This window comes from Chiloscyllium punctatum, chromosome 39 (genome assembly GCF_047496795.1).
Source record: "Chiloscyllium punctatum isolate Juve2018m chromosome 39, sChiPun1.3, whole genome shotgun sequence".
In the NCBI taxonomy this organism is placed as follows: domain Eukaryota; kingdom Metazoa; phylum Chordata; class Chondrichthyes; order Orectolobiformes; family Hemiscylliidae; genus Chiloscyllium; species Chiloscyllium punctatum.
The window spans coordinates 62911136-62928466 of record NC_092777.1 but is presented as its reverse complement, the minus strand read 5'-3'; the positions used below and the strand labels follow the sequence as shown (position 1 = coordinate 62928466).

General features: G+C 42.3%; 2 protein-coding genes across 9 annotated transcripts in view; one reads left to right on the top strand and one right to left on the bottom strand.

The window, feature by feature from the left end:
- The window catches only part of crlf3 (cytokine receptor-like factor 3), a 72171-nt gene extending 67635 nt beyond the window's left edge, over positions 1 to 4536 (bottom strand). The window contains exon 1 of one of the 5 annotated variants that reach the window (XM_072558939.1): positions 4405 to 4536. The gene's annotated coding sequence lies outside the window, so the exon portion shown is untranslated. The remainder of the gene's footprint in view (positions 1 to 4404) is intronic. The other 4 variants (XM_072558938.1, XM_072558940.1, XM_072558937.1 and 1 more) reach the window with 4 other exon arrangements.
- A 159-nt stretch (positions 4537 to 4695) lies between these two features.
- atad5a (ATPase family AAA domain containing 5a) overlaps positions 4696 to 17331 on the top strand; it is a 59649-nt gene continuing 47013 nt past the window's right edge. For all 4 annotated transcript variants that reach the window (XM_072558928.1, XM_072558929.1, XM_072558927.1 and 1 more), the window contains exons 1-6: positions 4696 to 5047; positions 5261 to 5343; positions 6469 to 8333; positions 9861 to 9951; positions 13218 to 13373; positions 15045 to 15192. In XM_072558928.1, coding sequence (XP_072415029.1) covers positions 5296 to 5343; positions 6469 to 8333; positions 9861 to 9951; positions 13218 to 13373; positions 15045 to 15192 — 2308 coding nt within the window. In that variant the 5' untranslated portion in view covers positions 4696 to 5047; positions 5261 to 5295. The remainder of the gene's footprint in view (positions 5048 to 5260; positions 5344 to 6468; positions 8334 to 9860; positions 9952 to 13217; positions 13374 to 15044; positions 15193 to 17331) is intronic.

The window sequence follows — 17331 nt, the reverse complement described above, 5'->3', positions numbered from 1 at the left end:
CTTCATAACCATCAACTGATCCTGCATGTTAACCTTAACGATACAGACATTTTGAAAATTGGTCAGACAGCAACTGCAATAGAGAGAGAAACTGCAGGAGAGCTAACTGCCAAACAAACATCTTGGCCTCAAAAGAAATTAGAGAACACTTTATCAAAAAGATACCTTTCACATGAAATATACTCATAGTAAAATAAAATAAAGACAACAACCCAGGGAGGTCAACAGCTGGAAGAGTGAAGACAGAAGACAACAGATGGTTGAAATTGAGATTAAGTTAATGTAATTTTAATAAATGTCATATTGGAACAGCATATGGTTATACAGTTGGAGTCAGACAGTAAGCAGTTAAGAGAAGGGCGCTTAGCTTTGTGAATTTGTTTGTATAATGTTCATTTTTAGAGTTAAAAAATAAATGGACGTTATTTTCTTTATATCGTGGGATTTAAGAGTTCTCTGTCACTCATTTTAAGAGATTATAAAGGCGAGGCAAGCTTTTCTGGGGGTTTGCTTTAATTAATAGAAAAGTTTCACCTGTGTCCTAACATTTCACAACAATGCCCTCAGTTCCTAATGTGAATAGTTGTGGTCCCAACACTGATACTATGAAACTCCATTCGACACTGACTACAATCTAAAAAAAAATCCTGCTTACCCACACACTCTCTACCTTCTGCCAGTCATCTAATCCTCTATCCATGCCAGTAACTTGCTCCTAACTCCATGGCTCTTAGCTTATTTAACACACTCCTATATGGCATCTCGTCAAAGGTCTTCTGGAAATCCAAACAGATCACGTCCATTGGCTCTCCTTTGTCTAACTTGCTCATTAGCCCCTCAAAAGAATGAAGTTGTTGGTCAGTTCACTGAGCTGGTTGATGTTCTGACAAACATGGTCACCCAGGATGGAGACATCTTCAGTGCTGGGCAGTCTCCGGATGAAGCTTAGCGAACCAAACAACAAACATAACCTGAGCTACACATCTTCACGAAAATTCTCAAAGAATTCTAATGGATTTGTCAAACATGACCACTCCTTGGCAAAGTCATGCTGGTTCAGTCCTATTTTATTGTATACTTCCAAGTATTCTGCGATATCCTTAAAATCTTACCGAGTGAGGTCAGGCTAATCAACCTGTAAATTTCCCATCTTCTGCCTACCTTCCTTTGCAGGTTCACCCGCAAACAACCCCACCACCTTGTAGCCAACCACTTCAACACCCCCTCGCTCATGTAAATCCTGGGCATCCTCCACCGCCAAATCAAAACAACCCAACTCAACGATTAGAGGAAAATCACCTCATCTTCCACCTCAAAACCCTACAACCCCACACCAACACCAACTTCACCAGTTTCAAAATCTCCCCACCCCATCCCAGATACAACCTCCATCTCAGCACTGCCCTCTTGACCTGACCTACCTGTCCATCTTCCCTCCCACCTATCTGCTCCATCATCCCCCACCGACCTATCACAAATCACCTCCTACCTGCATCAACGCCATCCCACTGTTCATTTCCCCCAGTCCCACCCCACTACTTACCTCTCAGCTCCCTTACCCTTCCACATTCCTGAAGGGCTTAAGCCTGAAAAGTTGGCTCTCCTACTCCTCGGATGCTGCCTGACCGGCCACACTTTGACTCTCCCTCTCTTCCTAAACAGGGATATTACACTAGCCATTTTCCAATCCTCTGGGACCCTCCCCGACACTAGTAATTTGGAAACTCAGGACTGTGTGGCTTAGTTTATACGCTGTGCTGGGGTGTACTTTCAACATAAACCATGTTACTGGCACAGCATCATAATATTTGTGGGCAGCGCGGTGGCACAGTGGTTAGCACTGCTGCCTCACAGCGCCAGAGACCCGGGTTCAATTCCCGCCTCAGGCGACTGACTGTGTGGAGTTTGCACATTCTCCTTATGTCTGCGTGGGTTTCCTCCGGGTGCTCTGGTTTCCTCCTACAGTCCAAAGATGTGCAGGTCAGGTGAATTGGCCATGCTAAATTGCCCGTAGTGTTAGGCAAGGGGTAGATGTAGGGGTATGGGTGGGTTGCGCTTCGGCGGGGCAGTGTGGACTTGTTGGGCCGAAGGGCCTGTTTCCACACTAAGTAATCTAATCTAATCTATTCCTTGGTCATCATGCACCACAGATATACCAAAACAAAAGCAACTGCCACTTCATGAAAACAGTCATCTCCTTAAGTCTAAAACATTACAAAAAAAAGCACTGAAAATAACCCAATATTCCAAACTTTTTAGGGAAGATTGAGAAACTGAACTACAATCTTCTTTTACACTTCAATAAAACCCTCCTACTTAAAATATCCCTCAACCATCTGCAATGTCACCATATATACAATTCTGGCAACTGAAAGCATTCATTTTCATCATCCTCCTCCCAACTCAGAGTTAATCAGAGCCTGGTCTCTGGCATTTATTTATTTAGCTCTGCAGAGCAGCTATAGGGAGACGTGTTCAGACAGCCCAAGTCGGCATGCTTTTGGACTATCCTTTCCTACAGGTGGCAATGAAGTAGGAACGTTCAGAAGACTGAGGCTTGGGCTCGTCCACTTCTGCTTTTCTTTCATCTTTTTCTCCTTTTCACCACGGTTGCAGCGGCATTGGCGAGAGCAGGCCCTGATGGGGCGGAATGGGAATGGCAGGTGAAGATGACGATACAGGCCCAAGGAGCGGTGAGGCACATTAACATTGAAGGAGGCAGCCTCCAGCAGTAGCTGCAATACCATGACAAGGCAAGGCAAACGGGGCTTCACCCCAGCCCGACTTCTCCTGGCGAGCGATAAGCAGGTCCCAAGACTTAATCCCCAAGCCCCGACTCGTGGGCTGGGCCAAGAATCCAGGTCCGCGGCTAGGCCCGGGGGGCCTGATGACAGAGATGGCGATGAGTTTGATCCCAGCAGAGACAGAGGTGAGATGGTGCTGGAGCGAGGCAACTCTTTGTTCCAGTGGCAGCAACATGTAGTTGCAGTGTTCGCAGCCGGGACACACATTATCAGGATGGAAAAGCCTGGATCCAGGCCCGTGGCTGAGTTAGACAGACGCGGGAGCAGTTCCAAACACCTTTATTGAAATAAAACTACAAGTTGTTTTTTTTTATTTCTCTGGACTTAGGTTCCGTGTTTTGATTTATGTTCTGCATTTTAGGATGGAACTGGTAAGTGGTGACACGCTGTATTGTCACATGTATTTATTACAAATCAAAATAAATCCGGTCAGACCTCACCTCCGACTTTTCTGCATGGGAGGATCTACTAGGATCAGAGACTAATAAATAGAGCTAAGAACAAGATTCAGCAAGGAGTCTCAACAACAAAACCTAGTCATAATTCATTCAATTTCCAATATTGAAATCAACACTAGAAATACAACCTAAGACAGGTTAAAGTAACCTCCTTCACAGGACAAGAATCTGTGCTGCCAGCCACTCAAATTAAACATTCATTGCCTCATTTCCAGCGGTCTATTTTTTTTCATAATAAAGTTTTTTTTAAAAAAAAATAAACTCTGCTCTTCAAATTTAAACACACCTGAAGGGACACGCTTTTAAAAGAAAAAAGCGCAGCATGAAGACATGAGAAAGAAAACGCGCGATGAGTTCCTAGATGGAGACCAACAGCGAAAAACTGAAGGGGAGAACCTTCCCATCCAAGTGACTGAAGGGGAGAACCTTCCCATCCAAGTGACTGAAGGGGAGAACCTTCCCATCCAAGTGACTGAAGGGGAGAACCTTCCCATCCAAGTGACTGAAGGGGAGAACCTTCCCATCCAAGTGACTGAAGGGGAGAACCTTCCCATCCAAGTGACTGAAGGGGAGAAACTTCCCATCCAAGTGACTGAAGAGGTTTTTGCAGCAGCAGCAGCCAACCTGGCAAACCATAAGACAGCGTTGCGCACCACTTACAGCAAAGCAAATGGGCGAAGCACACTTAAAGTTCTAACTTTTCCAAACTCCCAAGCAGGTCCACCGCACTCAAAATATTAATTCTCTCTCCCCCCCCTCACAGATGCTGCTGAGTTTCTCCATCCACTTCTGTTTTTTTGATGTGTATTTCAAACCTCCAGCGTCCGCAGCCCACAGAAATGCTTCCGCCTATCGAATCCACTCCCCTTTAACAAAAACACAATCACCTAACTATTCCAACCTCGTTTTCCAGGACTTGACACCATATCCTTATATGCCTTCGCAAATGCATATCTAAATACTTCTGAAACATTGAGTGTTTCCGCCTCTGCCACCCTTGTAGGCAGTGAGTTCCAGCTTCCGACCACACCAACCCTCTTCGATTTACCTTTAATTTACACCTCTCCTTTTGCCTTTTATTTCACAAGGCGAAGATTTCCCCCTACCTGCACTCGAATACAACATAAAAGCAAAGCACTTACTGACCGAATATCAGCTCATGCTGAGGTAAAGCCGATGACGAGAGGGGAGTGTCCGGCGGCCGTTACCCAGCTCTTTGCCGCGCGCTCTGACAGGCAGAGCCCAGGGCCTAACCGTCGCCTTCCTCGCGTCAATCCAATCCGTCGGCGCTAATGATTGACAGCAGCCGGCGGCCAATCCGCCGATGGGGCCGGCCCCCACCTTGAGCGAGGGGCAAGGCAATGGGGCGGGGACGGCTCTCGGATTGACAGGCGCGCGCTGCCGGCTGTTGGGGAAGGGAGGTGGGTCAAAGGTTAGAGTCAGTTGGCGCCATTTCTCGCTGGTTCGGGCGCCCGTTTCAAAGACGTTTTATTTCTTTATCCTGCTTCCTCCTTTTTTTCCCCCCCCGTCCCGACTGCCGTCCTCGGAGGGGTGGGGGGAATATTCAAGGCGACGGGTAGAATTAATCGGGAGCTTCACTTTCAAACATGTTTGGCGTAAAACGTGCAGCGTTAATTTAATCTGCTGTGAATGACTGGCGGCTGTTCGTTATCCTTTTTTTGAGAAAGCAAACAAGAGGAGGCCTGTCGGGCTAGGGGCCCCACCGATTTTGGAAATATAGGGCATTGAAATGTTGGTTCACGGTTTACGACCTGAGGTTGAAAGGCGAGTATATGGCTTTGAATATGGCTGTCTGATCTGTTAGTATTTGTTGAAGACGTTTGTTTCAGTAGTCTGAATTGTATTTCATATCGTTATTATCACTATATAAACATGAAAACATTAACAATTCACTTTAACTTTAAATATTTTTTGAATGCCTAGACAAGAAAACCAATTTGGGCTCTTGCCTGCAATGCTCTTTGCTTTTTTTTTCAGGTTTCTGAGTGTTCAGAGTAAGGAAGATTATTGACATGGTTGGAATTATTGCTATGGCCGGTATTGTGGAGGAATATCATCAGGTGAGACTATTTAGATTGTCATTTAACTTTTTTTCAAATGCCTGTTGAACTTCTTTACATTTTGATTCACAGTATAGCTTCTGGATAAAATAGAAACGGCTCTTGTCATTCACATTGGAGTGTATCGGACTTTATACTTGTGATCCACTGCAATTCAATAATGCAGGCAATAACAGTGTTGCAGTCATTAATAATAAAATAACTTCTATGTAAAAGTCATTTTAGAACATAGAACAATACAGCACAGAACAGGCCCTTCGGCCCACGATGTTGTGCCGAACATTTGTCCTAGCTTAAGCACCTATCCATGTACCTATCCAATTGCCTCTTAAAGGTCACCAATGATTCTGACTGCCACTCCCACAGGCAGCGCATTCCATGCCCCCACCACTCTCTGGGTAAAGAACCTACCCCTGACATTCCCCCCCCCCCATACCTTCCACCCTTCACCTTAAATTTATGTCCCCTTGTAACACTCTGTTGTACCCGGGGGAAAAGTCTCTGACTGTCTACTCTATCTATTCCCCTGATCATCTTATAAACCTCTATCAAGTCACCCCCCATCCTTCGCCGTTCCAATGAGAAAAGGCCTAGCACTCTCAACCTATCCTCGTACGACCTATTCTCCATTCCAGGCAACATCCTGGTAAATCTCCTCTGCACCCTCTCCAAAGCTTCCACATCTTTCCTAAAATGAGGTGACCAGAACTGCACACAGTACTCCAAATGTGGCCTTACCAAGGTCCTATTCAGCTGCAACATCACCTCACGACTCTTGAATTCAATCCCTCTGCTAATGAACATTAATACACCATAGGCCTTCTTACAAGCTCTATCCACCTGAGTGGCAACTTTCAAAATCTATGAACATAGACCCCAAGATCCCTCTTCTCCTCCACCTTACTAAAAACCCTACCGTTAACCCTGTATTCCGCATTCTTACTTGTTCTTCCAAAATGGACAACCTTACACTTGGCAGGATCAAGGGGGTGTAATACTAAGGAACTGAAGAGCCTTCAACATGGAAAAGCAGCAGAGGCTGACTGAAGTAATCAAGGAAAGTAACAAGCTTCTCAATTTAGTGATTATGTGCTGCTGAACGTTTTCAATGTGTTTGTTTTACAGCCATGCAAGAAACAGAAAAAAGATGCGGAGGATTCCTACACAAAAACAATCACAAGCTACTTTTCACCAATATCTAAATCCATTGACACAGCTTTTCCATCACCAAAATCCAGTAACATAATGGATTACTTCAAGAAAACTCCCGGACGAAATGTTGCTTCAATTGCATCCAATGAATGTGAAGGAAAGAATTCAGTGGTAACATCTGTAGACCATAATAAAGAATCAGTAGTGGTCTCTGAAGGGAAACCCCAAACATTAAAGGGGAAAAGACTCAGAAGAACTAACTTAAGTCGGAAGTTGAATGAATGCCAGAAGATTGTTGAGATCAGTGATACTAGTAACTGTAGTGTTGGAGAGGTGTGTGATGTAAGATCAGGCATTGGAGTTCTTGGGAGTGATACAGCTGCATTGATTGCTCAGCTTTGTGCAGAGAGCCAAGATATATTCACAGAGAATGAGGATAGTGTTTATCTGGATTCCAGTGCTCCACAAAGAGAAATGAAAGGGGAGAACAAAAAGAATATCTGCAATGAAATTGTCAATCATTCAAGTAAAAAGATCTCCAAAAAATCACGGAAAAGAAAGACTACAAGTAAACCTGAAGGTTCTTCAGGACAGTCAGATGTTGAACTTGTGACAAAAGATGATTACTGTGAGAGAGGAGTTGAAGTGGCAAAATCTAAAGGGGCTGCTATTCCCATGATTAGTGAAAATGAGAGAATATGTCTCAGTGAGACAAATTTGGAAACAGCAGCTGATGAGACTTCTCAGGCAAATGACAGCACTGTGACTGTATCATTTGAAGATTTTATGAAGAATCAAGGAACTGAAGAACCTTTAGCAGAAAAAGCAGCAGAAGCCAACTCTAAGATAATCAAGGAGAGTGATGAGCTTCCCAATTTACTAGAAGACATGAGTTCAGTTTCTCCTCAACCAATCTCTCCAAAAACCGTAACTGTCCATGTTCAAATTCATTCTAGTCCTGTATCTACCTCAGCTCAAAATTCCAAAATGAAACCAAAAAAAATAGCCTCAATTTTTTTGAGAAAGAAAGCAGATTCTGAAAGCGAAGTTGTTGAAATCCAACAGCTGACCCAGCATCCTGCTGAGACCCCTGATTCAGTTCCTGCAAGGAGATCTAACGTGGTGATAGCAGAGGAGGAGTTGGAGTTATTGGTATTGGATGCCACTGAAAAGAGTCCCATGAAGGCCAAGTGTAGTCGAGCTGAAAGGGAACAATTTATGAATGCTTTTAGGCGATCAGCCTCTTCAGATCAGGCAAAAAACAGACTTAAAAAGGTAACGCAGAAATCAAAAGCCTGCAAGCAAGATTTAGCACAAGGGGAAGGTGGTGATGATGAGCCTCGTCTCGAGAAGGGAAAAGGGGAATTCATCCAGACTACAAATGCTGAGATGTCAAGCCAAGGCAGTAAAGACTCTAGTGTGGAAAGCAGAAAATCTATAGGTGCAACTTTGAAGAAGAAGAAGAAGAAGAAGAAAAAGTTAAAACGTAGAAAAGTTAGAGCTGAATGGAAAAATCGAAATGATTGTGATACAACAGAAGATAAATTTAATTCTGATCTGAATCCAGGCAATATCACAACTGAAGAATCAAGAGACTCAATGCCTTTCGATCCAACAACAACACGATCAAGTGAAACTTGTAGAACTACGCGGAGGAGCCTTAGACAGCAAAGAGATGCTTTGAACTATTGCCTGACACCAAATAAAGCCATCAGAGTGGATTGTCTGGGCGTTCCAGCTTGTCAGTCAACTCCAAAATTGACACGTTGGTCTTCCAAAGAAAACAACATCTACAAAGCAGAAATGATTCCCATGACCTGTAGCAAAAGTCCAATCAGGTGATATGATTTCAAGTCTCCACTTTGTTGCAGTGTTGGTTAGAGCTAGTATGATTCTGCTATATTTTAATGAAAGGATGAACCTTATTTTTTACCCAGCTGTACAGTTTTGCTACCCTTCCTGGTGGCTTTAACTGCATAGTATTGCAACTGTTTGGAATGTGTTGCTTAATGAAAGGTCAGGATATATGTACCATGTGAACGGTGTTAATATGGGAAGTGGTGAATAGTACTGTGTAAATAGCGAGAGAGACATACAAGAACATTATAATTGAAGATTATTACATTATTGATTCTTATTTTGCAGTCTGCAGCATGAGAAATTGTAATTCTTTATTTTGAACAATCTAGATACCACCTAATAGTAAGGGTGTAATTTCTTATCTCCCTAAATAGTTGGAGCACATCCGAAGTCCCATATTATGAAATGGGGAAGCTATATTGAGCGTTCATTAAAATGTACTGTCCAGTGTATGAAGAGGACAATGAGTTTATAGATTCCAGTTTTATCAGAAAGGTGCCAGTGTAGTGTAATAGCAGATGTGTGTGCAAGTGCAGTTTTTTGCGTTAATAGTGACAAAACATTTATCCGTTTAATTGTGAGGTTTGTCTTGAGTTATAAAACTGTGCCGAACTACTAGATGTCTGTAAATCTGTTGTTGGTGTGGTAGCGATGGGAAAAATTTCGGGGAATGAATTGAGAACATCTCAATTCTCATGGGAAGAATGTTAAAGTTGTGCTTGTTGATTGCATACCTTGCCTGTGCTGACAGTCCAAAAATGACATTATCACAGGCGAGAATAGTATGCCATCACATTTTGATGGAGCATGAGAGGGCTTGAAGAGGGTAGCACTTGTGATATGATGTGGCACTGATTTGTTCTGAATTTGTCTTAATGGCTTGATCTGCATGTGATGCAGGTAACCTCTTGGGTCAATTGACATTTTCAAGGCCCAGGGTGATTGATTTTTGCTGGATACGTTTACCAAGGAAACTAAAGCAAAAATGGTACATGGAGTTGAGATAAAGATTAATCACAATCTCATACAATGGCGAAACTGATTTAAGGGGCTGATTATTCCTATATTCATGCATCTACATTAAACCTGTGCTTCACTGGGCATTTGGCTTATCTGCCCATACAGGATTGGAATGCCATGTGTAAATTCTAGACTTTTATGAATCAGGCTTTGTTCAGTGAATAGAATGTATAACGTGCTACCACATGAAGTAGTTGAGGTGATGAATATATGCATATCTTTAAGAGGAAGCCAGCTAGATAAACATGGAAGAAAGAAATGGAAAGATGTGTTAATGTGCAGAGAAGCCATAGGGTACATGGAAACATGAGTGAAACACTGGCACAATGGTTAGGATGACCAAATTTGGTTTTATAATATTTAAAGTAATTGTGTATGTAATATGGCAGCATAAATTGTAGCTGTAATATTGGAAGTTTTCACGTAAAATTACATTGTGACCAAACTGTGGAATGAGGTTTTAACTGAATGTACTGGCTTTTCAGAATGAAGTTTACAAGAATTACTCGGTCAAAAACTGACGTAAAAACGAAGAAAACAGATGAGAACATGGAATTTACTCCCAGGAGCAACCAGGTGTTTGTACTTTCTAAAGTAACCTTTTCTCTTGAATGAGAGTATTGTTATGAAAATGTGTGCAACCTTATGCAAAGTTGAAAAATGTAGCACTTGTAAGGGTCTATGTACCTATGAGATATAATGCTGTCCTTTTCAAATATAGATTTAATACAGCTTGGATAGAATGATGTTTCAAAATATGGTTGAAATTCTTTATAAGAAGTATTTCACATTTTGAAAATATACAAGTAGCTATAAAATGATTTCAAATGCAGAGATCTGAAAAGTCAGTATTTGAATTGATTGAGCTTAATTAATTTTTAGTTAATTGAAGAGGCAGGTGATAAATATCAAAAGAACATAAGCTGTGGAGTTGGTGGACTAGTAGTGAAATCAAATGCACATAAATATAAAGAAGTACATTTGTCAAGAAAAATAAGGAGAGACCATGAAAAGATAAAGGATACAATTCTAAACTGGGTACAGGAGCAGAAAGACATTGAGATTGAAGTGCACAAATCGTTGAAGATGGGATGACATGTTAAGAAAGCAGATTAAAAAATATATGGGACTTTTTAAAAAATTCATTGCTGTATCCTGTGTTTTCTTTTTATTCGTTGATCGGATGAGGGCATTTCTGGCTATTTACCCTTTTATTACCCATCCCTAATTGCCCAGAGGACTGTTAAATCTGCTAGAATTCTTTTGAGGAAGTAAAAAGCAGGTTAGACCAAGGAGAACCAACGGATGTTAACTAATCGGACTTCAAGAAGGCCTTTGACAAGGTGCCGCACCGGAGGCTACTGAGATAAGGGCCCATGGTGTCAGAGACAAGGTGCAAGCATGGTTCGAGGCTTGGCTATCTGGCAAAAAGCAGAGAGTGGGGATAAAAGTGACCTACTTGGGATGGCAAGTAGTGTTCCACTAGGCTCAATGTTGGGACCACAGCTTTTCACCTTATACATTAATAATTTACATGAAGGAACTGACTAAGTTTGCAGGCGATACAAACATAAGTAGAGGGACAGCTAACACTGAGGAGGCAGGGAGACTGTGGAAGGATTTGTGGAACAGGAGAATCGACGTTTCGGGCATCAGCCCTTCTTCAGGAATGAGGAAAGTGTGTCCAGCAGGCTAAGATAAAAGGTAGGGAGGAGGGACTTGGGGGAGGGGCGTTGGGAATGCGATAGGTGGAGGGAGGTCAAGGTGAGGGTGATAGGTTGACTTCTCCAGTTTCCTCATTTCCCCTCCCCCCACCTTGTCTCAGTCAAATCCCTCGAACTCCGCGCAGCCTTCCTAACCCGCAATCTTCTTCCTGACCTCTCCGCCCCCACCCCACTCCAGCCTATCACCCTCACCTTGACCTCCCTCCACCTATCGCATTCCCAACGCCCCTCCCCCAAGTCCCTCTTCCCTACCTTTTATCTTAGCCTGCTGGACACAGTTTCCTCATTCCTGAAGAAGGGCTGATGCCCGAAACGTCGATTCTCCTGTTCCTTGGATGCTGCCTGACCTGCTGCGCTTTTCCAGCAACACATTTTCAGCTCTGATCTCCAGCATCTGCAGTCCTCACTTTCTCCCTGTAGAAGGATTTGGACCAAGTTCGGAGAATGGCCAAAGAAGTGGCAGATGGAGTTCAACGTGGGAAAGTGTGAGAGCATGTACTTTGGTAGGAAGAATAGAGGTACGGACTATTTTCTAAATGAAGAGAAAATTCAGAAGTCTGAAGTGCAAAGAGACTTGGTGGTTGTAGTCCAGGATTCTCTGAAGGTAAACTTGCAGGTTGAGTCAGTAGTTCGGAGGGCAAATGCAATAATAGCATTTATTTTGAGAGGCCTTGAATATAAAAGCAGGGATATACTTCTGAGGCTACATAAGACTCTGGTCAGGCCAGAGTTTGGAGTTTTGCACACAGTTTTGGTCCCCATATCACCGAAAGGATGTACTGGCCCTGGAGAGTGTTCAAAGGATGTACATGAGAATGGTCCCAGGAATGGAAACTTAGCATATTAGGAACTTTTGAGGACTCTGGGTTTATACTCGATGGAGTTTAGAAGGATGAGCAGAATCTAATTGAAACATACAGGATTCTAAATGGCCTGGACAGAGTGGACATTTGGAAGTTTCCACTGGTTGGAGAGACAAAAACCCGAGGGTACAGCCTTAGAGTAAAGGGAAAATCTTTTAGGATGGAGACAAGGAGAAACTATTTCAGTCAGAGAGTGGTGAATCTATGGCATTCAGTGCCACAGAAGGCTGTGGAGGTCAGGTCATTGAGTATATTTAAGATAGAGATCAATAGGTTCTTAAGTATCAAGGGGATCAATAGTTACCAGGAGAAAGTGGGAGAATGGGGTTGAGAAACCTATTAGCCATGATCAAATGGCAGAGCAGACTCGATGGACGAAATGGCCTAATTTCTGTTTGTGTATCTTTTGGTCTTAAGAGTCAACCACATTGCTGTGGGTCTGGAGTCACATATAGGTCAGGTAAGAATGGCAATTTCCTTCCTTAAAGGACATTATTGAACCAGTTAGGTTTTTCCAGCAATTGACGATGGATTCGTGGTCATCATTTGACTTTTAATTCCAGATTTCTTTAATTGAATTTAGATTCAAACCCAGGTCTGGATTAACAGTCCAGCGATAGGACCACTAGGTCATCACCTCCCTCATATTTTATAAAAGAATTATAGAGTACAAAAAAGTTATTTTTATTACATATTCCATTACCTGGCAGCTAATGTGCAGACAGCAACCTCCCGCAATCAGCTATATGATAATGACCTGATCATTTGTAATTTTAGTGGCAAGTGATTCAGAAATAAATATTAGCCCGGGCACTGGGAAAATGACTTGCTCTTCAACAGTTATTCCAAAGCACATTACAGCTAATAAAATACTTTTGATATATATAGACACAGTTGAAGTGTGGAAAACCTGGCAGCTAATTTGCACACAACACTCTTAATAAATCATGGTTTGGCCTCAACTGGTATATTGCCTAATCTGGGCACTGCACTTTAGAAAGGATGTGAAGCTGTTGGGTATATTCCCAGTGTACTGGCCAATATTGAATCTTCAACCATCATCACTAAAATAACAAATTATCAGGTAATTATAATATTGTTGATTGTGGGAGCTTGGTATCTGCAAATTAGCATCTAGGTTTCCTATATTTCCAACTTTAAAGTGCTTTAGGATGATCTAGAATTGTGGAAGTTGTGATACAAGTGCAAGATCTTTGTTCTCTCATTTATGTAGTGGTATTCTTCTATTATTTAGCGGATGTGCCAATCCAAGAATATGGTTAAAGCAAAAAAGTTGGTTGAAAAAGCAAAAGCACAGAGCAAGAGTCGAAGTCCTGTCGAATCCAACACACCACTGAGACGATCATCTCGACAGCAGGCCAAATCTGATGAGAAATATCATAGGACTGAGGTATTAGCAATTTAAGATTTTCATGAAAGGAAAATAAAACAATATTTGAAAAGCGGTGAGTGTGATTTGGTGTTCTGTCTTAAATTGACAAATCATAAAATAAAATACAATGATAAGCGATCCCAAATGTGTATCCCTTTTGTTTGGGATTTAACCATCTGGTTTGAGGGAGAGGGATCACAGCTGGCCCTCAGTGTATTCACAAGTATTTCTGTCAAATGAAATGTTACAATCTAATGCAAAATGTGATTGTTCCTGATTGATGTGATCTTTTGGGAGATGAATATTTGTGAATTATTGGACTCTTCATCTATTTTGTTCTTTGTTACAGCATCATACAGAAATGGTATCTCATAACCCATGTATTCACTGGTGGGAGAGAGCAAAGTTAGAAACTATGTATAGAAGGTGGTCAGTAATAAATCCAACAGAGAATTTAGGAGAAACTTAATTACCCAGAGACTGGTGAAAATGTAGCATTGCTACCTTGTGGCTTTAGTGAGGCCAATAACGCAAATAAATTTAGGGAGAAGCTGAATAAATAGATGAGGTAAAAATAATCAACCTTTTGACGAGTGATGTTAAAGAGAACTGAGAGGAGATTCATTCATGTATACTGGCACAGACAGATTGGGCTGATGTTTCAATTTCAAGCTAGATATTAATATAATGCTACTTTATTCACATCCTTCTAACTGTGCAAACTGATGTGACCAAGGCTTTTATCTGATTTAATTGTGCTAAATAAGAGTATTCTAACTCACCTAAATTTGTGTTTTCCTTTAAAAAAGATAATTTTCAACAATCACTATCATTGCATTTAGCTAGCTCTCAATGTGCCAAAGTTATGCTTTGGCATTTTGATATCTACCACCCCACAAAAGAACACTCCGTAGGTGTTTGTTTTTATCCAAGACGATCGTCTTCAGGCCCTGCTCCCAGTCATCATTAATGCTGGTCATAATGATGTGTGCAGGCGTGGTTTGTGATGGCTTTCTGTCTGGGATGGCCTTGTCTCTGCTGAGTACCTTCCTCCTTGGGCAGGGTCTTGACTTAACATTTATTTATTCATTTACTCTACTGAGATATCTCCTAGTTTTAATTTGATGCTAGGAATTGGATTGAAGTTGGAAGATAAGCCAACCAGCCAGTCAGTCAGAGAGAAATAGCAGTAACTCACAAGTAAATTTGTGAATTACTTCCAAGAGCAATCACTGTTTTGCCAATAAACATGATTCCACAAACAGCAAATCAGACTAATGGAGTGTGCTGTCACTCATTCTGAATGTTCCCAGGTCAATCCCATCTTCCCAGTTAGTCCTTTAAGAGAGGAGGGGTTACTATTAAATGGTTGTATTCCAAAGGGAATCATTGCATTCAAGTCTCTTTTTGTCACTCTTGTTCTGAATGTTTTGTTTTGTTTTTTTAACTGAGTAGTAGTTGTACTATTTTACAAATTCACTGAAATTCCTGTTTGCTGCCAATGCACAAGATTTTATTTTTGCTGTTCTTGTTTGATTTATTTTTGCTATCCGAGATGGAAGCCCTTCAGTAGAGTCATGGTTTTGTCTATAATAACCGTAGTAGTAATCTTGCATATGAAGGTCTGTGTCTCATTCACCACTGCAGCCTAATAGCTACATTCTAAATTTTTGCATTTGTTTTGTACAGAACTTAGCAATTAATTTGAATGCAAGTGAAGAAAGTGACTTGGTCAGTACAATTGAACATGGAAAGAAAGCCAAAAAATTGAGAAATTTAAGTGATGTCTTAGGAAAGAATCCAGGTAACACATCATCAACAACCAAGAGAACTATAGGTTAGTATATTTTTACACACATTTTCCATAGTTTTATTCTTTAGTCCAAATGGTTCTCTAGATTTTCTGTTTGGTAATTTACTGAAGAGTACATCTTCTGTGTTTTCACAAAATAATTTCTCATATTCCTAAGCTGCTGAAGCCAAACGATTGGTTAGTTCGGTTGGCTCAATACCTGGTTTGCGATGCAGAGTAATGACATAGTTAGGTTTAGTTCCTGCACCAGCTGAGGTTACCATGAAGGGTTCTCCCCGCAGCTTCTCCTCCCACCTGAGGCATGGTGCCATCTGATTAAACTTCCACTCGTTGTCTCTGTCTCATCAAAGAGTAGTCATATGGTCTTGTAGAATTGGGGCAAGTGTATTCAGTAGGTCACAAATTATCTCATTGAAAGACAAAACATACTTAACCTACTGTGTTCCTATGCATTTAAGGAGGATATATACATATATGAGCAAGAACAGAATTACAAGATTTGCTGTTAATTTTGAATAAAGTAATATAGGAGGAGGCTTGTTTGGAGCATAAGCACTGTGATAGACCTGTTTGGTTGAATCAAAATGTGGCATTGGAAAAGCACAGCAGATTAGGCCGCATCCGGACAGCAGGAGAGTCAACGTTTTGGGCGTAAATTCTTCATCAGGAAAGTCCACAACTTCTCCTGTTTGGTTGAATGGTCTACTTTTTTTCTGTAAATTTCATTTGACTTTAGGAAGGTGAAGTAAATATGATTAAAGGCATTGTTACTACTAGTGAGGTGAAGGATGTGGAGGTCACATGCCATGCCAAGGTCAGAGGAACAGAGTTTATTTAGGGGAAGCTGTTGGAAGAATGAAGGAGTTTAAAAAATTGAAATGAGTGAACTGTGACTCTTAAGTCCAGGAGTATGGTCCTCACTCTAAACAACTTCTCCTTAGAATCCTCCCACATGCTTCAGACCAAAGAGGTAGCCATGGGCCCCAGCTATGCCTGCCTCTTTGTCCATCTTCCGCAGTTACACTGGTACCATTCCCCACCTCTTCCTCCTCTACACTGATGACTATCTCAGTGCCACCTCCCACGAGGAGGTTAAACAGTTTCATCAACTTCACGAACACCTTCCACCCTGACCTCAAATTCAGCTGGACCATCTCCAACACCTCCTTCTCCTTCCTAGACTCTCATCTCCATCTCTGGCGACCAACTCAACACGGACATCTACTTCAAACCAACCAACTCCCACAGCTACCTGGATTACAGCTCCTCGCAAACACCACCCCCATACCCACCTACACATACAATCTGCCACCTACAATCAGACCTTATTACCAGAGATATATTTCCCTCCCCACCCCTATCAGATTGTTACGTCAACACACCCACCAACCCACCCTCCACTTCCAGCACCTTCCTTTATTGCCACATGAGGTGTAAAACCTGCTCCCACATGTCCCTCCTCACCTCCGTCCAAGCCCCCAAAGGATCTTTCCACGTTCAGCAGGGATATTCCTGCACATCCAACCACCTCATCTAATGTGTCCGTTGCTGTTGATGTGTTCTCCTCTACATTGGGGAGACAGGACGTCAGGGAACATCTCTGGGACACATGTACCAAACAACCCCATTGCAGCGTGGTCGACCAGTTCAACTACCTGTCCCACTCCACCAAGGACGTGCAAGTCCTGGCCCGCCTCCACCAGCAAGACCAAGCCACCTGATACCTGGAGGAAGAACACCTACCTCATCTTCTGCTTTGGGACCTTCCGACCAGATGATATCAACATTGATTTCACCAGTTTCCTCATCTTCCCCTCTTCCCCCACCTCACCCAGATTCAACCCACCAACTTGGCACTGCCGTCTTGAATTATCCTAACTGTCTTATCTTCCTTCTCACTTAGTCGCTCCACTCTCCCCTCCAACCTATCACTATCATCCCCCACCTCCATTGACTTATTGCCTTCCCAGCTACCTTCCCCTGAGCCCCACCCTCCCAGTGGTTAGCACTGTTGCCTTACAGCTGTAGGAACCTAAGCTGAATTCCAGCCTCTGGCATCTGTCTGTGTGGAGTTTGCACATTCTCCCCATGTCTGCGTGGGTTTCCTCCAGGTGCTCCAGTTTCCTCCCACAAATCCGAAAATGTGCAGGTTAGGTGAATTGG